Below are 25765 nucleotides of genomic sequence, written 5' to 3' on the forward strand. Positions count from 1 at the left end.
TTCCTCGTAATGCAAGCGAACAGAGCTCAGCCAGTGGAGAGAGGAATGCAAGCTGTGCCAGGTAAAGGGCTGGTATAGCTTCCCTTCCCCTCTAGAACAAAACAGAAGCAGGGACTAAGGTGTGACTGAGACCACATATTATTCCTTAGTGAGGGCAGATTGCAAGATTCCAATCAAAACCCTTCATATGTGGTGCGACAATAAACGTTGCACATGTTTATTTTGACATAGTTACTGGTTACTGTAATCTTTCTGCAGAAACTTACTTCTGTATTTAATACTTTTCAATTATTTGGCTACTAAAAGAGATTCTGCCTTAGGCTATGTCTACACTGCAGCACTATTTTGGGATGCCAGAGGTATCCTGAAATAGCTATTCCACATCTTTTGAGTGCACTCGTTATTTTGATATATAACTGGCTCAATATTCTGATGTCCCTGTAAACCTCATTCCATGAGGAGCAAAGGATATTTAGGAATAGCAATTTATTTTGAAATAAGTGCTGTGTAGACAGTGCCAAATTTCAAAATAAGCTATTTCAAAATAACATTGAAATAAGATACTGTACACAATTTGCATATCTTATTTCGACCTAGGGTGCAGTATAGATGCACCCTTAGATTCCTCATTCCCTTCAACAAAAAAAGCGAAGGGGCCTGTGTCAAAATTACTTATTTTTAAAATATTTCTCTCCTTCATACAATTCCTTCTCCTTTTTGCAAGGCAGCACAACTCTTGTCCCTCACAGCATACATGTGTCACCTTTCCTACCTATTTAGTTCTGGAAATAAAATGTGAAATCCCTAATGTGGGGCTTAGAAAGGAGATAAGAATTTCAGAATGGGAGAGAAGAGAATTTGATAGTAGGAGAGAACACAAAAGGTTTTTAAATTATATATATTAGTTCTTTGTAGACAATTCTGGCAAGCCAGACTGGGATTCACAAAGGTGTATTTTACGGAGTGAGGTACCCATGATAAAATTGTAAAGGCCTATAGTGAGTCAGAGTGGCCTCCTGCAGATCAGGATGAGGAAACTCCCCCAAGGAGCCCTTGGTGGGTGGTGCCAGAACCACCCAGCCCCACCCACAGGAAACAGGAAGGCAGGGCTGGAGGAATAAAAAGAGGATCTCCAAGCTCAGTTGGAGGTCGGCTCCCGAGCAGGCCAAAGACTTTACCCCAGCCCAAGAGGAGAAAGGCTTTGCCACGCTGCCCTCAGAAGGAGGACTGGGTTGGGCCGCCCGGGCCACTGCTGGGCCCTGAGAACTGGCCATGCCACCACAGCCGCTGCCGGGCCTTGATAGCTGGACCAGTCTGCGGAGGCCACTGCCTGGGCTCACAGATTCAACCAGACCCCTAGGATCCTTGCCAGGCCCAGGCGAGTGGGCTGGACTGCTTTCGAACCCTTTGGACTACTAACCTGTTCAACTGTTTGTTTGTTGTCCCACCCTGAGCAAGGGCCTGGGCTCATAAACTGCTGTTCCACCTAACAGACTACTGTTTATCAGTTCTGTTGTTGCCCTGCCCTGACCCAGGGCCCAGGCTCAAACTGCTGATCGGCTTACCAGCAACTGTTTAACTGTTATTTGCTGCCCTGCCCTGAACAAGGGTGTGGCCTCTAGACTGCCTCCTGGTTTACCAGAAAACTGCTTGACTGTTTATTTGCTCCACCCCATTCCGAGCAAGGGCGAGGCCTCTAGAACTGATATTCGGCTTACAGTCAGGCTTGAGGCCCCGAACTCCGATGACTTGTTGTGTGTCAGTGTGGCCTCCCACTGACACGAACTTATTAGAAGGCTCCTTTGTGACTTGAGCTCTTAAGTCCCTTTTTCAAATGTGACCTAAATACTCAGGAGTCTGCAACTTAGGTTCCTGAAAGCCTAAATCCTGTTTGAAAATGGGACTTTGGAGCACTAACAAACTTTCCCTCCAACACTCAATGAAATTCACTCAGCTCATTCAAAGCCCTTTTTGTTGCTTGATCCCTCACTCTTGTAGTTTATAAAGAACTAGTCTACACTACTATGCTACATCAGCACAGCTACATTGGTGCATCTAGTGAAGATGAGCTATGCCAAGAGAAGAGTGTTTTCCTGTTGGCATAATCACTCCACCTCATTGAGAAGCAGAAGCCACGTTGGTGGGAGAGTGGCTCCCACTGACATACCACAGAGTGGACCCCACTTTAAGCCAATGTGACTTACATGGCTCAGGGAGGGAGATTCCGTATATCTGAACGATATAACTTACATCAATGTAAGCAGTAGTGCAGAAAAGTTCTCAGTCTAGGATACAGTGACTTCTTCAAATCTGAAGAATGCTCAAGTATGAGCACACTTATCACACTTAAAGGTTTCAGAGGACATTACCTAAATCTAACATGGAAATCTGTCTCAAACCACTAGAGTCCTTCACAAGACAGGGACAACTTCAGCCACTGATTAATATGATGATAATCCATAGTGTTTTACTATCTATAATTTGTTTATTTAATTTAACTTAATTATCAAGCTCCCAGGAATTTTTTTTAATGGAAACATATGATGAGTTATAGATCAAGCAACATCCCAGCACTTGCAATACCCCATGACTGTAACTATAATTCTTGCCATGTTTTGTTTACTTCAAGTGAGAAGAAAAGAAATTATAAGAGTGTTATATTGTTTTTCAGCATGCTTCAGAGATCTTATTAAATTACTGTATGAAATAAACAAATGCATCTAAGTCTTGCCGTGCATTCAGTTTATTACAGTTTTAATCTTCTATGCATTCATATAATCAAATTAAGCTCTTCCCAACCTTAGCATTATATGTATATGCATATTTCCTTCATATTTGTTTTCAACTTTAATTGTTCACAAGTAACATTATATAATATTATACTTCATTAATCTCATATTGGAGCTACAATTATGGTTTTAAATCTAATTTATAACTACAGGAGGGAACTTTAATACAAATATTGCAGAGTTACAAATTACTAAACAAATTAATTTTTCCCCTTGCTTTAAGATTCAGACACCATTAACACAAGCTGATGTACCCTAACACTGCTAGTGGTTCCTGGCTTGGAATCTCCATTGAACTTCATGGGAGATCTACACTCATCAGATATGACTCAACTGAATATTCAGCTCCTCTGACATGCCAGTAAATACACCTTTTTTCAATATTTAAAGGTCTGCCATATTTTAGAGCTGATATCTAAATGCCATAGGCTTCCTTTTATACATGTAATAATGATTAGATACTGGTTTGGGATGTAATAGTGTAGTCAATTAACTGATTAACTGATAAGAAAAAGCTTATAGGTTAATGCTGGAGACTACACACGTTTCCTGCCCACCCCCCTGACAGTACATTTTTTAGCAGGCTGGCCAGCAACCCAGCTCAGTCCTGGCTCATCACGGTTCCAGGACCTACTTCTGCTGTGGTCTGCATTGAAGTGTATTAGGAGCTGGGGGAGCAGACAGCCCAGCTCAGTTCCAGCTTGCTCCAGGTCCAGGCGCTCAGAACGCCTCCTAGACAGGGGCTGCTGCCACCCCACGCTACTGCCTCTTTATCAGAGGCAGCAGTGCAGATTGGCAGGGAGCTCCTCAGGAGTGAGGCTGGAGCTCACTCGCTGCCAGCTCCACCCTTGGGGACTACAGAATAGTCAAGTAACCAATAAGAATTCATGAGATTACTCAGCTATTCAATTAACCAATATTTAATATTCCTAATACAGCTTTGAGCCAGCAAAAGTTTTCCACAAATATTCAGTTCGCATTCTTTTGAAGGAATTCAGGTTAGCCATATTAGTACCCCTTCAAAGTTTGCTTTCTGATAATATTCACACATTTCAGAAAGTTTCTGCTGGTCAAGTATATGCTTTTCTTGAATAAACTGGTTTTCTTCTAGCCCAGGCCAATTCCTACTTGGGCTGGATAGAATTTCCCTCTGGACACAAAACTATCAGAGCTCTTTATTCGGATATTCTACCATGTAGCAGGTCCAGAAGATTTTCCTTCTAGTCTTCATCTCTACTTCTCTGTCAGGCTGGGATCAAGCAGGGTCTGCAGCATATGCTACTGCATATTCTTGCTACAGATCTTAGGGAAAAAGAGAAGCCAAGAAAAAAGTGGCTCATCACCAAGCTCAGAAAAAGAAGTTTTAGCGGAGATCTTAAAACTCACATAAGAGAGAACTGGTCTAATACGTGCAAAATTTCACAACAAAATTGTACAAAATGCTAATTGTCCACTAGGACCTCACTGTAAATATTTTATTTGAAGGGGAGAAAGTGGAAATGTTTTCTTTAAGTTATAACTACAGGTTGTACCGGAATGAACCATGGATGTTCCTGGACCAGAGAGCCCAGGAAAAGGGAGGTCTGGAAGCAAAGCAGGAGCGCATTAGGGGACACCAGCCACCCAGTATTTTTGTGTGGAGGGGGGGATGAGTGGCACAGTGCGGAGTTCTGGCCTCAGTGGCAGCCCCAGCAATGGCCCGGGAGGCAGAGTTCTTGCCCTGGCCCTCCATCCCATCCCTGGTTGCACAGGTCCAGCTCCGGCTGCAGAGCCACACAGTTGCTGAGCTGCTCTGCCCTGGCTGTACAGCACTGGCTCCGGCTGCATTACCAGGTGGCTGAGGAGTTCTGCCCTGGATGCAGATCTGTGGCCATGGTGCTCCATCTTGGCAGCAGCAGGCTGGCAGCATTTAGACAGCCTAGGAAGCTAGGGCAGCAATGGGTGCAGGCCATGAGGGGAGGGGCCTTCCCTGGTCTGGCAAATCCCCTAATTCAGGAACAGTCAGCTCCGGAAGGGGCCAGACCAGCGAGGTTCAACCTGGATTGCTATGGATGTCCTGGTATTTTATTTCAGCTTGAAAACTCTTCACTATTTGCAAGAATGCCTCACCCTTTTGGAATCTTTGGGGAGGACGTCAGGCATGAGTGGATTGACTTGGTCTATCCATCTACTCTCAACAGTTCGTAGGCCCACCTTCCTCTTCCCCAAGCTAACAGAAGTGTCTAAAGGTTAGTCAAGGACAAGTTTTCCCCTGTTGCAATGGTGCAGCTATGACCTCAGTGTGATATAAAAGTCACATGGTGGCACAGACAGCAGTAGAGGAAATATTTCCTGTACTCACAATTGCTGAACTGGTTGGGTAACAAGAATAGCAGGCAACCTTCAGTTATTCATTCAACTGTAAATGAGAGCAGAATTCAGCCCTATGAGTCAACTATAAGGCCTGGTCTACGCTAGGACCTTAGTCCGAAATTAGCCCCCTCCCCCCCCGATTGCTTTCGTAAATGATGCATCCACACTACCAAGCCTGTTATTCCAGAACAAGGGGCTGCAGAATTTAAGCTCAGTAGTGCTTTTCATCAGGAACCACACTATTCCCGAACTTGTAAGTCCAAAACACTGTTAGTGTGAATGCTCCAGTGCTGCTAATTTGAACTAACTGGCCTCCAAGAGGCCTCCCACAGTTCCCTAGGGTACTTCCTGGGGCTCTGAGTCCAAGGTAGCATGTCCACATTAACAGACACTGTCTTGGACTACATTCAATTCTTCCCCATAGTAACACAGAACTTTGAATCTGTAAAATCACAGGGGCCCAGAAGTCAAATTTAGTAAATTTGAAATAATCTGCTAGTGTAGACATGGCCTAAACATTTAAAAATATAGTTATACACTTATTTTCTGTCTAGTCTAGTTATAATCCTACTATATGGCATCATCTATATATATATATTAGAGTACCCCTGTCATCAAGTTAATTTGTTCAAGAATTCCTCCTAAACAGTAAGGGTATGTCTACACTACCCTCCTAGTTCGAACTGGGAGGAGGGGGGGGGTAATGTAGTCATATGGAGTTGCAAATGGAGCCCGGGATTTGAATTTCCCGGGCTTCATGTGCATAAAGCCGGCTGGCGCCATTTTTAAATGCCGGCTAGGTCGGACCCCGTGCTGCGCGGCTACACTAGCTGTACGCCTTCGATTAGGAAGCCTAATCCAAACTAGCTAGTCCGTGCCGCGTGTAGCCACACGGCACGGGGTCCGACCTAGCCGGCATTTAAAAATGGCGCCGGCCGGCTTTATGCAAATGAAGCCCGGGAAATTCAAATCCCGGGCTTCATTTGCAACTCCGTATGACTACATTATCCCCCCTAGTTCGAACTAGGGGGGTTATACCCTAAGAGCCAAAGGCACTTAAATTTGGTATGCAGCCTCCTCTTCTCCTAACTTAAAGCAAGGCCAGGGTTTGGTTCTGCCAGCAAAACCAGAAGCCCTGGGAAAAGAATTATTTTCTATAACATGCAAAGGGAGGGGATGCTGTTCAGAGGGATGCGATATGAGAGTAGCCGGTGGGCATAGTGAGCCCACAGGTGAGAGGTAGTTTGCAGTGTGTCTTTTGGAGGCAGTAATACCACCAAGGGCATAGCCAGCAGGGTCTACAATATCAGATAAGGTCAAATTTATTAAGGTTGATTTCTTACCACCTAATTTTGAAAGTTGAATGTGTCCTCTGTGCACTAGCATTCTACATAGTTCAAAGTAGCATGTCCCTAGTACGGGGACTGCCACTGACATCAAGAGTGATGCACTGTGCCTATCCCACAGTAGCTATCCCACAGTGCCTGTGATGCTTTGCCTCCTGGGTTATGCTTCCAGTACATGTTGGGACCAAAACTGTGCAGCGGGTGATTCTGGGTTCATGTTCTCAGAATCCCATAATGCGCTCTTCTACTCCCTCCCCCCTTGCTTGAGATTAACAGGAAACAGTCTTTTTACATCCTTTTTGGCCCTGATTACATGCACAGATGCCATAGCAGTGTGAACATGGTCCCTCTTGTGGATCTCATTGTAAGTACATAAACTGCAAGAGGGTACTTCTTGATTGTGCTGCAGACGCTGGTAAATCACAAGGTCTGTTTCACCAACATCAATGTGGGATGGATGGGAAAGGTGAATGACACATCTTTAGGGACTTCTGCGTCTTCTGAAAGTTGCAACCTGGACCTTTTTTCCAGATTGGAAAATTCGAGTCAGAGAGGTGGAAATTCCAATAGTGATCCTTGGCAGGCCAACCTACCTCTTGCTCTCATGGCTCATGAAGCTGTGAACAGGCAGCATGGACGCCAGTAAGGAGCAGTTCAGTTACAGGCTGAGCAAGTGCAGAATGGTAGAGGAATGTGCTTTTGGATGTTTAAAGAGGAGGTTAGGTGTCTACTGACTAGACTGGATCTCAGTGAATGCAACATTCCCTTTATGGTGGTGCCTGATGTGTGCCCAAGAATATTTGTGAGAGCAAAGGAGAAAATTATTTGGCATGGTGTGGGGCTGAGGCAGAGCTCTTGCCAGAGATTTTGAGCAGCCAGTCACAGGGGCAAGAAGGAGAGCACAACATGGGGCTGTGCAAATCAAAGAGACTTTGAAAGAAAGTTTTATGACTGGCCAGTTTTAGAGTTATTTAGTTGTGATACACTAAGTTTCTCAAATCTGAAGAGCTCTGTGCAAGCTGAAAAGCTTGTCTCTTGGACCAACAGAAGCTAGTCCACTAAAAGTTATTACCTCAAAACCTTGTCTTCTCAATGGATTCATTTGTTTATCAGAGACAATTTAGACACGTCAGTTCATTAGGCCAAATCATTTTTGTGTGATCCAGGTTACTCCTTGAAAGGCAAGATCTACTTGCCTTGGTTTAAACACGAACAACACCAAATAAACCTTTCTGACGTGGGCACTGTAAAAATTCTGTACTGAAAAATGTTTCTGTCATCCTCAGAGTGGTTCTATACTGCACATCATATATTATATTACACACAATGAGAAAATGAACATTCAGACCACAAAAATGATTATTCAAAATGCCCAAGAAAAAAATAATAATCAAAGATCAATCTACAGTATCATATTTTAAAAAACAACATATTTTGGTACTGCCTTCTAACTAAAGCCAGAAAATAGTTTTACAACTCAAAATATATTAATAATTACTCAATTCTGCCACATTATTCTGCAGTAAAGCTTAATAGTTCTTTATAAAGGACATTCCTACCACCACAGTATCACAAAATATGAAGCTTAAGAATGAGAAAATTACCAGAAAAGGTTTTCCAAGAAATAACTGCTTAGAAGATTTAGCTCCCTTGAGTCTGATTCTGTATAAGGTAGCTTATAAGGACACTTATTACAGAAAATATAGTTTCTTCAAAACAAATCACAGTGGAAGAAATCTAAAACCCTAGTGGAGTACTGATTCAGTAATGAACATATTAAGAATGCTCAAATCATCATTACATTAAGGTCATACATCAAACAAAAGGCATTTATTGCAAATCTATCAGGATTTACCTTCCTGGTCACACCTACCATGACCTTCATCTTCTAATAATCTAAGAGGCTATGCCTATTCACATCTGACCATTCATAGAAACATTAAGCAAATTATATTACAAGTAGTTCACATTTCAAAACGCATACAAAACACTACCTTCTTACAAAGTATCATTTCAACAATTCTGGAGAAGTTCTATGAGTCCTGTTCTGTTTATGAACTGGATTTGGAACCCAACAACCTCTAAAGACAGTGCCATTTTGCAGAAATAGTAGGCAATTATGAGATGATAAACATTCTTTTGTGGTACATAATGGAAATTATACAGGCAATAAAAACAGTTCAACCATCTTTTATCAGATTGTCCAAAACAGTATAAAAATATTCATCTTTTCAAGTTTCAAAGAGGGGTCTTTTAGGATGAACTGTAAAATCAGATGCAAGTCTTTCAACAGGATGCCATGGACAGAGACCCTTTCTGCATTGGAGACCAAAGTTCACATCACTACTAAAGAGCAATGAATAACACATAATAAAAAATATTAGGGAGCTGGAGCACTCAACTTACAAAGAGAAGCGGAAGGATATGGGCTTAACCTACAGAAGAGAAGAGTGAAGGGGGATTTGATAGCAGCCTTCAACCACCTGAAGGAAGGCTCCAAAGAGGATGCAGAGAGGCTGTTCTCAGTAGTGACAGATGACAGAACGAGGAGCAATGGTCTCAACTTGCAGTGGAGAATGTCAAGTTTGGATATTTCGAAAAACTATTTCACTAGAAGTGTGGTGAAACACTGAAATGGACTACGTAAGGAAGTAGTGGAATCTCCGTCCGTAGAGATTTTTAAGTCCTGTCTTGACAATGCCCTGGCAGGGATGGTCCTGCTGTGGGCATGGGGTTGAACTCAATGACTTCCTGAAGTCTCTTCCAAACCTATGATTCTACGTTTTTAACTTTAGATAGGTAAGCAGGCACCCTAGTCGCAATACACACAAACATCTAACTTTATGCATATGTAAGTCCCTTGCTGTATCAGAGTAAAAATGCACTGAAGACATGAATCAACTCAAGTAACCAATAATAACCCGTATGAGGTTATTCAAAGCTATCATGTTACTGCTTCATACAAATTTAGCAATTTGATTACAAACAGGGCCATAAAACTGATATGCCATTTAGTTCCAAACTCTTCTTATTCAGGACAACACACAAATTCCCTTTAATTACAAACAGGTATTAAATAAGGCACAAATATTCAACTAACAGTCAAACAAATCTGCATTTTAATTCTTGGTTTTATCCTAAACATTTCTGAAGGAGTCTGTTTATTTAGTAACTGGTAAATTTTCAGCTAAATGAATCCTTGTTGTCTTCATCCTCACTGTAGTTTGTTAGTTACATTATATGTGATCTTCAATTTGTTTACTGTTTTTTTCTTAACTATATTAGTACAATAATTTTTTCCAAAGAAGTCATCCTTTATAGAAGGATCATCTTTGGTCCAATTAAACAAAGTACTGAAACAAATGCTTAAATAGAAGTTAAATGAAACCACTCAAATACTCAATCCTTTGCCAACTCAAGGCTTCTGTTTCTATATTATGACACATTCTCATGTATTGGTATCTTATGAATGGATTTCCTGATTGTTTACATTTCCTAGCAGAATACTGACCCAGTACACTTGAGGAGTCTCTCTTACAACATTGTCCGTAAGCTCCTAAGATTGTACAATTGCAAGAACTCTCAATTAATAGTGTGATCATAGATGTTTAAAGAAAAGCTATTTTTAAAGCACGATAGTAATATTACAGTATAGCTTTCTCTCCCACGTGCTTTGTTAGACACTTGCAGTGAAAAGGATTCCTCACATCACAATTCTATCTCTGCATCTTCTTGATTTTGATTTTAAAGGATTAAGACTATCTTTGGAACTTTCCACCCAGGTAAAAGAATTTGTAGAATAAGTGTTATCATCTGTACTCCTTCAAGAGAGGCCGGCTGAGCTATCACCATAGCAACACAAAGAGGCCTTGAACACCTGCACTGAATATTTGTTTTTAATATTTTATGACTACAAATTTAAATAACAGATCCATATTATGTTCTAGATCAAATGTGTTTACAAATTTGGGAAGGGAGCATAGGAGAGGGTTTGGGGCCACCTACTTTCACACAGATTATTAACTTTGGCTGAGAAAAAAATCCTTTGCTACATTGCACAGTGGAGAAGGAAGGGAAAGGACTCACAGAAACTAGCTTTTTACTTCTCACTAAATGCTCATAGCTTGCTTCACTGAGGATATAATATAGAAGTTATAGCCCTCACGCTAAGGACATTATAACTTAACTCCCTACCAAATACTATTACTCAGGAGGAGAGCAATGTGTACTCTTGGCACTTTCCCAGCCTTAAGGCAATATAGTTAGATAGCCAGAAAGCCTTAACGCCCTCAGAACTATGCTGTAGCACTATGATTAGTATCATGTATTAGGGATCAGGGCATATTGTTCTTTTTAGTTTTTTCTCAGTGAGGCTGAGGCCATCACCCCAGAATTTTCTGAGCAATAACTCCTTATTGCCAGCAAGAAGCCCTAGGATTCTGTGCCCACCTGCAGCCACTTTCTCACCAAATTCTTAACAAATGTGCTCTTAGCGAGTCAGGCAGGATTTTTCCTGCTGTGTACAAATCAAATATGATCCAATAATTCCCCCGATATGTTAAACAAACAGCCTTAAATTAAACATTGATGAGAGGGAATAAAATTGGTTGTGTGTGAGTGTGTGAATAAAATTGGTTGTGTGTGTGTGTGTGCACGTGATCAACATGGCAACAGTTTGACTAAATTGACACTTTACATGCTTCAGCTTGAAGACTTTGCAATTCATCCCTTATTACGTAGGTAACTAATAGATAATTATGTCTAAATATTAATCAATATTTCTATAATGCTAGAACTTAAATCTATTCAGTACACAATTTTATCTGACATGACGTTAGTTACTCAGAACATCAGACAATACATTAATCATAAAATGGAGTAATTGGCTACAAAGTGTTTTGAAAGTTTCAAGATAATTTCCTGAAATCTTGACCAAAGACACTCTCAGCAGTTCCGGAGAGGGTGTTTCCCTTCTGCCCCCTACGTATTTTGGGAGATAGACTATAACAAATATACTAATAAAGTGTTTGCTTTTGATTCATGTGGATACTTTTAAATATGTTTCAGCAGTCACAGGACACAAGATAAATAGAGCTTCAAAGAGACTGCAAGGCACATCTTAGGGTTAGGGTTAGGGTAGCAAACCTCTATAGCATCAGAGAGATCTGAGCTTGTTACTGAGACCTCTGTGTAGATGAGAAATGCATATGATTGCCAGGGGTGCTTTTGAAAATATCATCAGTGTGTTTTTAAAGGGGAAAAAGCTAGCCTTACTAATTAAGTGAAGGAAAAAGTCAACTAAAAAGCACCAGTCACTCCTTGAGCATGTACAGTAATTGTCTTAGATGAAATCCACAAGAGATTAAAAAGGTGAAACTGCAGATCAAGCTAATAGTGGAGAAGGCAGAACAAAGAACATTGCAGGTTTGCCTCTTAGTGGAGAAAAATATACATCTGAGCCTGAATATTCTGACTCCCAGTCTAAAACTTTGAGTGCTAGAACCTTCTTCAAATATTTTGTATTCACAGAGAGGTCAGAAGGATGTGATGCAGAATCATGTTCCTAAAATACTACTACTCCCTATATAAAAACATTTTTCAATATTGAACTAAATGTGAACCCAAAAAAACTAATGTCTGTGATGTAGCTAATCATGAAATTGTAGATAGCCTCATAACCAATGGCTTATCTGAAAAGTGGAATACATATTACAGTTGGATACTGATCTAGCCATGGATTTCAGATCTTGAATTAAAACTGCCTATATAGGGTAGAAGGAATAGGGATAGACAGGCTTCAGATCTGATGGGCCATATCTGTTACTAGTTGAAATACAATTGAAACACCACCAGTATTACTAACTTTGATCCTTACTTAGTGCATTTGACTCTAGGTTGAGGACCTGATTTCTAACCTCTTAATATTTCAAAATTTGCAAGTGTTCAGACTAAGGTTTTGTGGAAATAGAATTTTTGATAATAAATATCCCAAATTAAGTTTCTTTATTGCCAGCTGAACTGAAGATAAGGACTTAAATGCAGCCCAAAGATCTCTTCTTGAGTAATGATGGTTGATACTATAGAATCCTAAGTTATTTTTAAAATTACCTCATGCATTTTAAAATGCATAACCTACATTTTAACTTCAGTGCTTAGTCTCTGTAGAAAGCATTTTCTTCTTTTTATGAAAAATGTATCTTTGCCATTCGCCAAGAACTCAATTGTTAAGGAACAACCATCCTGCCTGGTATTTCAAGATAAATGTTGCTAACCATGCTGTGGTTATGATTCTCATCCAAGGCAGTGGTGCAAGATATCAAACTACAGTCTGTTTAATTTAATAGGATTTACTTGGAAGCCCACTACTACGCTCCTAAAAGTGCCATCGTAGCTTACATCAAAGCAGTAAAACAGACACTGAAAAAACTGAAATATCAAAGTAGAGCAAAGCTTTTAGGAATGAACGGTCTTTATACTATCAACTACTGAATAGAAAGAGTATGCAGGCATTAAGAATTATTTCTACAGAAATAAAGAACTGTATTAAAACTCTTTAAAATCTATTTCCTTGGATATGAATGTCTACTGCCTATCGCACACTGAAGACCCATGCCATTACCACAACCACAGGAAGGTATTTACTGTTAAACAAATTTCTGCCCTCAGCTATATAATCATAAATCTTGGGTGAAGTGGAAAGGAATTGCTCATGTGTATCTAAGGGCATAGTTTGGTTTTTCTGCTTAAATTGCAATAGAAATAAGTAATTTATTCACTCACCGTTTGGCCACTTCAGGCATTTTTGGCTCTTCTTTTTTCTTTACTTCCCCAGGTAGTTCTCTAGGTGTCAGTACTACAGCAGCACAGGAGACTATGGATTGATATGAATCTTCCCGACAAACTGTAAAGATAAAATAATTTGTGTGTTAAAAAGCATACTCAACCTAAATTAAAAATTATATTATATAAATATATAGTTTGTCAAAACAGTCACAATATGATCAAAAAAGGAAACAAATGATTTATCAAACTGGCTGTGTCTAGACTGCAGGGTTTTTTTTCGAAAAAAGTAGCCTTTTTTCGAAAAAACTTCACCTGCGTCTAGACTACAGCCACGTTCTTTCGAAATTAAATCGAAAGAACGCGGCTTTTCTTTCGACGGTGGTACTCCTCATTTCACGAGGAAGAACGCCTTTTTTCAAAAGTGCTCTTTCGAAAAAAGGCATTCTTGAATGCAAACAGGGCTTTTTCGAAAGAGAGCATCCAGACTGCCTGGGTGCTCTCTTTCAAAAAAGCGGCTCACTTTTTCGAAGAGATTGCAGTCTAGATGCTCTTTTTCGAAAGAAGATTTCAAAAAAGCCTCTTTCGAAAGAGGCTTGCAGTCTAGACGTAGCCACTCTGACTGCCACAACATTTTCACAGTAACAGAAAGACAATTTTTTGTCAGCTTTACGTATTTGGGTAGCACCTTCTTCTTGCCAAAAGCCCTAAATATGCCAGTACAGTTACTCATGTGTAAGGTGCAAGGTCAGAATGGCAGAATCTGAAACCTTCCCCTCCCCCATTTTTTATATTTCTCATGTTTAAAGTGATGGAAAAATCAAGAGTTAGATAAAGCAGCACACCAATGCAAACCTCTGCCACTTCAAAATTTCAAACCAAACAAGAAAACTACTCTTTCTTATGGAGGTTTGAAAAGGTGTAGTTAGTTGTTTTTTAAAAAATTTCCACAGATTCTAGTTTTATTCATTGTCTGTATGATGGTAGTGCCTGTCAGAACCAGATGGTGACAGAAAATATTCAAACATAGTATAGGCTCATTCCTGCCCTGAAGAGCTAACAATCTAAGCAGACAAAGAAATAGTGAGGAAAAAAACAGAGGTATACAAAGGTAAAGTGACCTGCCAAGGATTTTACAAAGGCATTTACAACTGACCAGGTTTTCTGAGTCTAAAACCAGTGCCTTATCTGCTGAACCATGTGAGAGCATGACTGAGAAGTCAATTGTCTATTAATAGGGATTACTTAAATATTCCACCCAGACCATATTCAAAACAAGAACTATGTCAATTTACCTGAGCTAAGGATCTTGTCAATTATGCCAACAAAATAAAAGTGCTCTACAATAAATAAATAAATAAATAAATAAATAAATAAATAAATCTTCTTCCTAAGAAATACCCTTAGTAGCGCCATAACTGTGTACTAGATCATGCATGAGCAAGAAAGACCAGAATGCGATTAGCTGGGTGTATTTTTAAAGCAATGAGTTACTTTCAGTACTTGCAGGTAAAAAAAAAAAAAAATCTTATATGTATTCAGGCTGTAGGATCAAGGATGATCAACAATAGGGCTGTTAGTAAGTAGCCGACTAGTCGAGGTGTGTAAGTGACTAGTCGCCTAGGCAAGCTGTGGTCGGCATGAATAGCAGCTACTGCTGGAGCAGCCCCTGCAGGCAGCCAGCCCTAGTTGCCATGAACAGAGGCTGCCCCGGCAGCAGCTTCTGTTCACAGTGGACAGAGCTGGCCACTGCAAACAGGGGCTGCTGGCTCAGCACAAGCCAGGACCGAGCAATCTCAGCTCGCACTAATCCAGGATGCTGCACCTCTGCATTTTAAATGTAGTAAGAGACCAGTGGCTGTAACTGCATTTAAAATGCAGAGCCGCAGTGCAGGTGGCTCCCGGAGCTACCCCCGCTGAGGCTTTGCACATCGGTCCTTATCGACTAATCATATAGTCGACACAAACTGTATCAACTACACGATTAGTCAGATAACCGCAGTTTAACATCCCATCCCACAACACGCCCACTTCTTTTCAGCATCCTTTCCTTCTGTGCAAGCAGAGCTAAAGCAAAACTTCATCAACACTTTACCACACTGGGCTGCCACAAGGAATAGTTCTGTGTGAAAATGTGCAGCATTTTCAGTTATTCCAGTGGATTTAGGGTGCTCCAACACTACTTTATATATATGACCACACAGCATCTCACTATACACGCCTGAGGGAATTCTGCACCAAAAATGATACATTCTGTGCCAAAACTTAAAATATTTTGTGCACAGTATTTTGAAATTCTGCAAAATTCTGCATTTTTGTCAAAACAATACAATAGAATTACACTATTTTCACTGTTTTGCTGACAAGTTTTTTTAAATAAATTACCAAAAATAATTGAAAAGGTGAGATTATATTGTTTTTGTGTTATTTTGACAATTCAAATATACAGAATGTTACAGAATTTTAATTTTTTCAAGGCAGAATTGCCTCGAGTACCAGTTTTCTGCATAACACAGTCTGGGCGTGGGCAGCTAGGTGGGGAGTCTGGATGCCAGGGCGATAGGACTCTGCAAGGAGGGGGGAGGTGAAGCCGGTTAGGCTCAGTAGAGGGGAGAATGGGGCTTGGTGGAATGGAGGTTCAGAGTGAAGCTGGTTGGAGACCAGTGGAGTGAGGGGTCCAAGTATGATGCAGGGGGTGAGTCTTGGTGAAATGAGTGTTGAGGGGTTCACTGGGGGGGGGGGGCTGGGTTCAGGAGGCTCCTGTTACAGAGAGGGCTCAGTGGAGGGTGTTCCAGACACGCAGGTAGAAAAGGGGTCACTGTACACTTTACTGCTCCCCAGTCCGTCCACCCCCCATGCATTTGGACCCCTCCACACACCTGAAACTACATACCTAAGCCACACCAGTGCAGTTTCCTATAGCAAGGGGATGTTTCTGGAGCTTGATCTGACCCATCCCAGGTGTTCTATGCAGGGAAGGGGGAGAGAGAATTCCATCTCCATCTCCCCTCTCCTCTCCCAGTTGGGACTATCATCCCTGGTGACCAGGGTATCATCACAGCCTCCAGTGCTCAGCTTCACAAAGAGACACGTCTGAGTTGCCAAGCTGTGAGTTGCTGGGAGGGGTAAAATAGGACAGTACTGAACCAAGCAATTGTCCTTTGCTTTTACTTTATAAGAGTAGAAAATGTGTGTCCTTTCACTGGAACAGCTATAGTTTTGTACTTTCAATCTGCAGAGTGAACATCCCGAGCTATCTGGTCCCTACAGAGGATATTCTGCCTGATAATTTTGGTCAATTAGTGGATTCTTCAGGGCTTATTCAAATAATCTTTTCCAGAACTTCATATGAGTGGATCAATTCCTGCAATCTGACTATTTTTTTGTAGTGGGTAAGTGGTTTACTGTGGTCAAAAAATAACCCTCTTACACATGTGGTTGAAGGTAAAGCTCCTTAACCCTGCAGAGATTTATTTACTTGATCAAAATTTATTTTGAGTTTGAGACATTTGATCAATTGTTTATTTTCCTTCCAACTTCACACAGATGTGCAGTGTTGGCATCAGTTCTCAAAGCAATTACATTTCCTATCTTGCTAGCTTGAATCTCCACATATCCATAAGTACATCATTAATGGTACAGGATAATTAACTAAAATGTCATGAAAAGGTGGCAACAAGGCAAGAAGCAATATTCATATCCTTGCCTCTTATTAGCTCTTCATAACTTTCATTACAGCAATAAGAATATGGCTGACTGCAGGCTATCAGCTTTCATATCATGGCAAAAGATTACATGCTTTTTAAGGAAGATATTTTGCTGTCACATTTTCCATGTCTTGTTTTTTTCTAACAAAGTTTCTTTTTTTTTTTCCTTTTGTGTACTGCTGGCATGCATTTTATTGAATAAATAATCATTGGTGTAATAATTTTATGTATTATCTTTTATCCTGAAGAATACCAAAGCATTGACATACATCAAGGAATTTATATATACATAGGGATTAAGCTACTAGGTAACTATGGCTCTCTTTGAGATCAAACAAATCTCTTTATAGCACACTGAGATATTACATGTTATACAAGATTAGCCATTACCAAATGAAACTGTAGGGAGAATTTAGGTAAACAAAATATAATTACATGAGTTTAAATTTAGCTAGAATATCCCATTATAAATGACTCTCTCACTCTTGGTCCTGCCATGAATGCAGAAGACTGGACTTGATCACTCGAGGTTCCTTCCAATCCTGTGATTCTATTTTTAAGTGATTTCTTTATTTACTTCTATTGTGTACCGACTTTTGTTCATGCATTGGTCTGAAGAAGGGAAGAGTGAGAGGAGAATTTGATAGCAGCCTTCAACTACCTGAACAGGGGTTCCAAAGAGGATGGAGCCAGGCTATTCTCCGTGATCACAGATGACAGAACAAGAAGCAATGGTCTATTTTGGATTTTAGGAAAAATTATTTCACTACAAGTGTGATGAAGCACTGGAATGTGCTACATAGAGAGGGAGGTGATAGAATCTCCACACTTACAGGTTTTTAAGGCCAGTTTGACAAAGCCCTGGCTGGGATGATTTATTTGGGGTTGGTCCTGTTTTGAGCAAAGAGCTGAACCAGCTGACCGCCTAAGGTAACTTCCAACCTGCTGTGTATTGTGGTATAGATTTAGGATATTCTGTTTTTAAAGTTGGAAAACAGTTTTGTGAAATTATTTCTATGTATGTATTTTCATATTTATTTCCTTCTCTATGTTATGGTTCACTAGCCCTTACCAATGATACTTTTTTCCTGACCATGTGAATACTGTTCTTGCTGGATTTGGTATGGTGAGAAATTTGCAAAATACCCACCAGTACTTATTTTCACTTCAAATCCTGAGATCAATTAGTACCCCATGACATAGTATAACCACAAAGGACTTTCTTCCATCCATAAATCAGAAATATACCCATCGCCAAAAGTTTCTAATAAGTGAAATGTATTGAATCTAATCTTCAACAAACAAGCAGGACAGAAGTAAATTCAGATGCTAACACATTTGAAAAACAACATTGTAGTGTCCGAATTTCCAAGCTCAAGAATAGTTTTGTCTTATTGCCTAACTGCAAGTATTTCTCAGTACATGCAAACAGTAGAAATATAAGGCCCAAATGTGCTTTCCTTACACTGAACAGCATCTACCTCCACAAATTGAGAAGTACAGTTCTATTCTACATGTTTAAGATATCAGACTGTGGCCCACAGGGGGAAATACAAGGTGCATCTACCCAGCATCCTCACCTCAAAATAAACTATGCAATTTGCACTACGCATTGCATAGCTTATTTCGATGTTATTTCCAAATAAGGCGCTATTCTGAAATGTCTCTTATCTCTTGTGCAATGAGGTTTATAGGGACGTTGCAATAGCTAGTCCATTATATTTTGATATAATGTACTTGTTCTTAAGATGCGGAATAGCTATTTTGGGATACCTCTGGTATCCCAAATAGCTCCGCTGTGTAGACATAGCCATACTGAGTAGTACTACTTCTACCACACAGGGTGGATTTTTTTAAACATCACATGCTTTGCATTAGCATACGAATCACTGTGTCTACACTAGCATTTAGGTTGAATTTAGCCAAATAAGGTTGATTTTCTAAACAGTGAGACCACACTACGAAGTCCACTCCATAGATTTTAAGGGCTGCTGAAGCTGATTTTGGGTACTCCTCCTTTTACGAACAGTGATGCAAATTTCAACCTTACATGGTCAAATTCATAGTAGTGGAGATCCAGGGTTGAGAAACTTGAGGTTCCTGGCTACTGGGCAACATCCCACGGTGCCCTGTTCTGACCACTCTGGCCAGAACTTGCACTTCATTTCCCAAGTGGACAGCATTGTGGGCACACCTCAGAGCAAGCAGCACCCCTGAACAGCACATGCATCCAGGACTTCCATTAGTTTAAGTTCCAAGAACACCAGTTTCCAGGGACTGAAAAGAGTACCAGCATGGAGTGTGTTTGGATTGCATTGAGGTGAGGGGAGAGGAATCCATTCTCTCTGAGCTCCGAAACAGCAAAAAAAAATTCTGATATCTACACACTAAGATAGCACAGTGCCTGGTGGAGAAAGGATACTCCAGGGACTTGCCAGCAGTGCTGAGTTAAAATAAAAAAAGCTGAGGCACTCCTGTCACAACACTCAGAACAGTAATGAGGAGAACAGCATGGTAGTGGAAGGGGAGGAGGAGGAGAATGGCCAGCCGACGAGTGGTGAGAGCCAAGAATTTTCATCAAGATGGAGCCAATCCCTTCCTCCCAGGATGTTCACAGTTGAGTACAGATCCCAGGGAGAGCAATTCTGGTGAGTTCACAATATTTTTCTTACCAGAAGTGGATTAAGGCAATTAGGTGTGATGTGTGGGGTATTCTGTGCCTTCACAATGAAGGGGATCCCAGAACAGCTTGTTAACATGTCTGGAGATGGAACAGGAATCCTCCCTGCACATTTCCATGAAGCACTTAAATGGGAACTCTGTGATCCTTCTCACAAGGTTTCAGGGGAGGCCAACCTTATTCTGTCCTCCATGGTAGGACACTTTCCCATATCAAGCCAGCAGTAAGTGGTCTGGCATCGCTGCACCACAAAGCATTGCAGCATAAGGCCCAGCTTTCTGGCCACATTCAGTCAGCATCAGCTCCCTTCCACTCTGATTTAGAGAAGACTGAAATCTTCCATGGCAAATTGGATGAAGGAGGAAGGAAAGCTATTAGCTGCTGTCTCTGCTGCTAGAATGGCTTCAGCTAATGACAACCCATTCCTGACCCCTTTACTCCCCCCCCCCCAGACTTCCACAGGATGGGAAAGTAGCATTGTCTCAGGAAGCAGGGTGTGGCAGACACAGAGGAGAGAAGCAGAGAGAGCCACCGCTCTGCCCTGCCATCCCCCCTCCTGCCTGCAGGATCATACCCTAGCAGGTCCCTTATTATATCTGCCTCCAAACTGCATGTGTCCAGATGCTCGTTTGAGAACTCTGTTGTGTACCTGTTGCACAGTGGCTGCTTTAGAGCATAACTTTGGTCTTGCACAGAACACATCTCCATTGTCTTTAAAGAGATTTTTGCTATATCTTAATAAATTAGGTTGTAGGCTCCACAATGTACTTCCTGTAATGTGTGCACTTGTAACTCTTCATTACAGCAGGAATAGCAGGCAACTTGCTGTGTACTCCCCTGGCTCCAGCAACTGTCTGGCTCACACAAATCCAAAGGCAAAAACAGACAAGAAAAGATATGTTTAAGAAGCATATAGGGTAGAGGAATACGTTCCTGGAAGCGATGTGGGCATACTGGCAGGACAGGATAGCAAAGATGTATAACAGGAAAGAATGTAGGGAAATGCAAACTAAGCAACAGGGGAATATGTTTTCTTGTCTGACAGCTGTGATGGAATGCCTGGAAGGAGCCTGGAGAGGAGAAAACACACACACACACACACACACACACACACACACACACACACACACACACACACTTTTCTTCCTCACCCACACCATGTAGAATAACTTTTCTTCCTCACCCAGTTTCATAGCCTCCACCTCTAGGGGCCCCAGGATACGGGAGGGAGAGGGAGGGGGATTCAAGAGCAGCCTCACACTCAATTTCCAAGGCCAAGTAGGCAAAAGATCCTCCTTCTCACATTTCTGATCTCCCCCTACCTTCAAGTCTCTGTTGTCTTCCCTATATAAAAACACATGATCTCTGAACAACGGTCTCTTTATTGCTTATATTGCAGGAGTGGGGGGAACTACAGGCAAACACTCTGAATGCACAGGCACCTTGTTGGGAACAACATGCACAACTATCATCACTGGCCATTCATAAAGTTTTCTTTCCCAGCATCTCTGATTTGTCCTGTTCTGGTTTCTAGCTACTCAAAATCTCTGGCTAGAAGCTCTGCCTCAATCTCCCATCCTGCCAGATAACTTTCTCTCTTGATCTCATAAATACTATGGAGCACACAGCAGGCTGCCACCACAAAGGGAATGTTGTGTCCCCAGAGGTCTAAGACTCCTAAACCTTCCCTTTAAATGCCCAAAAGCACATTCAATCACCATTCTGCACTTGCTCAGCCTATTGCCTGTTGCTCTTACTGGGGTTCAAATTGTGTACATCTTCATGAGCCATGGAAGCTAGGGGTAGGCTTGGTCACCAAGGATAACTATTGGCATTTTGACCTTTTCAATTCTAATATTTCAATATGGGAAATAAGTTCCAGCATGCATCTTTCTGAAGAGGCAAGAGTTCCTAAAGATGTGCCTGTCATGCACCTCTCCCTCCCATCCCATATTGATATTAGTGAAACATGTCTTGTGATCCCCGGTGCCCACAGCACCATTGAGAAGTACCCTCTGTGGTTGATGTTCTCCTTGGCAAGGTGTTTGGGTGCCAAGACGGGGATGTGTGAAATGTCTATCGCTTCACCGTAGTTAGGGCACTCCATTGCAGCAAAGCCATCCACCGTGGTATCCATGTTTCCTCTGTAGCAGAATGGTATTGATTGTTTTGGCTATTTGTATAACAGTAGCTCCCACTGTAGATTTCCCCACTACAAATTGATTCCCCACTAACCGGTAGTTAGGGCACTCCATTGCAGCAAAGCCATCCACCGTGGTATCCATGTTTCCTCTGTAGCAGAATGGTATTGATTGTTTTGGCTATTTGTATAACAGTAGCTCCCACTGTAGATTTCCCCACTACAAATTGATTCCCCACTAACCGGTAGTTGAATGATGTTGCAAGCTTCCACAGGACAACAGCCATGCGCTTCTCCATTGTCAGAGCGGGTCTCTTTTTGGTATTTTTGCACTTCAGGCAGAGGAAAGCCATCTACAAAGTTGCATGAAAGCAGCCTTGCACATTCAGAAGTTCCATACATGCAGCACAATGAAGTCTCACCTGTCTGTGCTTGTCTAATGGCACCAGAACCGGAGGTCCACTGTGTCAGGAGGATTGAATGCTGGCTGCATTTCCAATTCATTCAACACAAGGGCTTGCTTGTGCAGCGTGCATTTGACACACCAAGATGGAGGAGATTCCTCCTCATCCTCTTCCTGTTAGAATGCCATACTTACACTCTCAAAATATTGCACCATTAAACACACCAATATATACATCAACATCACAATGGTTTGATGCACAATGGGATCCATGACTAGGGCCATCCCACACAGCTATAGCTTCTGTGCTGATAACCTGAGCCAAAAAGGGTTCAAAAAAACTGTTCCCCTTGACCTCAAGCATTAGGGGAGGGATCAGACAAGCACATTATGGGACACTGATGACATGAACCCAGAACCACCCATTGCACAGTTTTGGTCCCAGTGTGCACAAGGAGCATAACCCAGTGGTTATAGCTACCCACAGTGTATTGCTTTCAAAGTCGATGGCAGTCTCCCTAATGGAGACTTTTGACTTCAAACTATGCTGAATACTTGCGCAGGGTGGGGACATTCAGCTTTGACTTTGCAAAATTCACCTTAATAAATTCAACCTTATCTTGTAGCATAGACAAGGGCTAACTTGCTTCGCAAGAGGAGAGTAGTTGTTCCTGGTCATCTAATCAGACATATTTAGTATGAAATCTGAGATCCATTTTTTTTCAATTTGTAGGAGAGAAAAGATAATTGCTCTTTTAATTGCTTGCTAAATGCCAGGAAAGTGGCAACAAAGTATGTGAAGGACACACAAACTACATGTCTCATTAGCATATGTGCTTTTTGCAAACCTCCAGAATGTGTGTCCTTGAAAACCATTCATTACAACAAGAGCAAGAAATCAGAGTTAGAGTACATAAGCAGCTAATTTTATATTGTACATAGCAATTTCTTTTTCTGTCAGCAATAGTAATACTTACTACCACAGACATGCATTACAAATGGAAAAACTTCTAGCAAAATATACTGTAAGTCACATACAAATTAGACAGTACTTTCCAAAAACGTTCTCCTTTTTTTTTCATAGTACAAGCACAGTTCTAGTAAACAAACTCATAATGATTGCAAAATAAAGAAAATAATGAGAAGAGCCTGGGTACTATTTATGGTCATTTTGGTGGTCTACACTGCAATTAGATATCCACAAATGGCCTATACCAACTGATTTGGGTGAAGGGAATCAGGCTCAGAGATGTTGAACTGTAATGTAGAGGTTCAGACTCAGGCTTCTGCAACCTGAACTCTAGGACTCTCCCACTTCATAGTGCCTTAGAGCCTGTGCTCCAGCCCAAGACCAAATGTCTACAAAACAGTTAAGCAGCTCCTTAGCCTAAGTCACATAAATCCATAGGTGAGCTACAGGATTTTATTTGCAGTGTAGGCATATCCCGAGAAATATTTATGTATCTTATTTATTTATTTTATACTAATGAGCTTATATACAGGTTGAATCTCTATAATCCAGCACTCTCAGGACCTGATTATTGCCAAAGAATTTGCCAGACCATGGGAGGTCAAAATAGTCTTGCAGCATTATCAACACTTCCATTGCTTACTGGGCTCTTAAAAGACATTTAAGGATAAATTAGAGCTAAATAACAGCACAGAACACTGAGAGGCAGGAGTGCTGGAATAGTGGGAAACTTGGCCACACCCATGATAAGGGGACATCCAGCTAACTAAAATTATGCTGACCACATATGTAGCCAGACTAGACAATGACAGACAAGAGAGTTTCAACCTGTATAAGATAAATTCTCTATGAATATATGTCCACATATTACTAATAAATATATTTCCACATATCACTAATATTCTTCAACTTGTGTGTCAAAGAAGTGTTTACAGTTTTGATGTCACTCCTGAAATTTCATTTAAAATCTTGGGCCAGGTCAACACTATAATTTTACGTCGCTATAACTCCATTACTTCAAGGAATGAAAAATCCACACCCTCTAAGGCCACTTCTCCACTTGCCAGAGGATCAAGACTCTGGTGATTGATCCTCCAGGGTTTGATTTAGTGCGTTTAGTAAAGATCCATTAAATCAGATACTGAGGGTGCCCCCACTGGCGCCGGTATTCCTCGCAGTCATGAAAAGAAAAGAAAGTTGACAGGAATGTTTCTCCCATCAACCTCCCACTGTGGGGTCGCCCCACAAAATCGGTGCAAGGTATGTTGACTCCAGCTACATACTTCATACAACTGAAGTTGCATCTTGCATTGATTTTTTCCACCAATGTAGACCTGGCCTAAATATTATCATTATACTAACCTAATTCCTGTATCAATGGGGGGAACATCTGTTGACACAACTACCACCTTTCAAAGAGGTAGGTTAACCAAGGCACTTCCCTGAAGTGTTTTAAGTGGAGAATTTGCCCTTGATGTTTTACAAGAAACTCAGATATTTACCACTAGTCATGCTTTACTCAGGTCAATCTTTGCTGGGTTTATGTATACCCAGAAGATAATCTATTACCAAAAGAATACTACACTTACGGAATATGTTCTCTTTTTTTTCAAGAACAGTTAGAATTACTAATGGAATCAGTTTCCTTTAATTTAGGATATTAACTTTATTAATACAGAAGTTTTAATTCCCCTAACTATTTAATCATGCAAATGGCCAGGAGTCACTACCAAATAACAGCTGTTCAATAACCTGTGTGAAAGGAGTTAGTGGCCTCAGTACAGCTCTCAGCAGAAAGGTATCCAACAAAACAAAAACCACCACAAAGGGCACTAATTAGCATCATAGCTGGGATAATTGATTCATCATTAACTGGTCATGCAGAGTGAAGCACAGTATCACTGCCAGAGGTGGGTTCTCCAAGGAAAGGCTAAAGCAAGCTTATATTGCTGCCAAATATGATCTAACTAGTCTGAGGATAAACAGAGGGCTACCTTTCACAAATGCTAGCTTCATTATAAACAGTTTTTAACATTAGAAAAGAGGCAAAATCAAGTTAGCAATCCTCAATGAAAAAATATTGCTCCTCAATACAAGAAAACAGGGAGTCTTCTGATGTAACTAATAGCAAGTACTACAAATTTAGAACATAATGTGTATCTGGCCTAGGGGATTCTCTGTGCTAGATTTAAAAGAGCCTGCTAATTAAAAACATTGCACATGATACTATGCATAATCAAGTATCACAGTTTGGAGCATACACTGATGATTGCACCGTGGGCCCAGAATGAATCCTTCAATTACGGTATCCTCACAACAGTATAGGTGCACTATACTGGTTGATAACGTTCTCCTGAAACATCAGACATTAACAATTCTGAAGACAGTCCACTGAAACACTCGGGACAATGTCTGAATCCAGCATAGAAAATCCAGTACAGGTTGGACCTCCAAAAACTGGGACTCCCTCACCCATCAGTGGCAAACAGGCTGGTGGCTCGGATCACAGGGGTGCTGGGACTGGGATCGGGGCTGGAGTCCCAATAGCAAAGCCGATGATGTGGCAGCTGCACAATCCCCAGTAGCAGGGCTAGGACC

At 41.1% G+C, this 25765-nt stretch overlaps 1 protein-coding gene across 4 annotated transcripts in view; it reads right to left on the bottom strand.

Moving 5' to 3' along the window:
• CCSER1 (coiled-coil serine rich protein 1) overlaps positions 1–25765 on the bottom strand; it is a 1136372-nt gene that overhangs the window by 816247 nt on the left and 294360 nt on the right. For all 4 annotated transcript variants that reach the window (XM_075929595.2, XM_075929596.2, XM_075929599.2 and 1 more), the window contains exon 5: positions 13268–13388. In XM_075929595.2, coding sequence (XP_075785710.2) covers positions 13268–13388 — 121 coding nt within the window. The remainder of the gene's footprint in view (positions 1–13267; positions 13389–25765) is intronic.

The sequence above is a fragment of the Pelodiscus sinensis genome, chromosome 4 (assembly GCF_052426305.1).
Source record: "Pelodiscus sinensis isolate ZL-2025 chromosome 4, ASM5242630v1, whole genome shotgun sequence".
Taxonomy (NCBI): Eukaryota; Metazoa; Chordata; order Testudines; family Trionychidae; genus Pelodiscus; species Pelodiscus sinensis.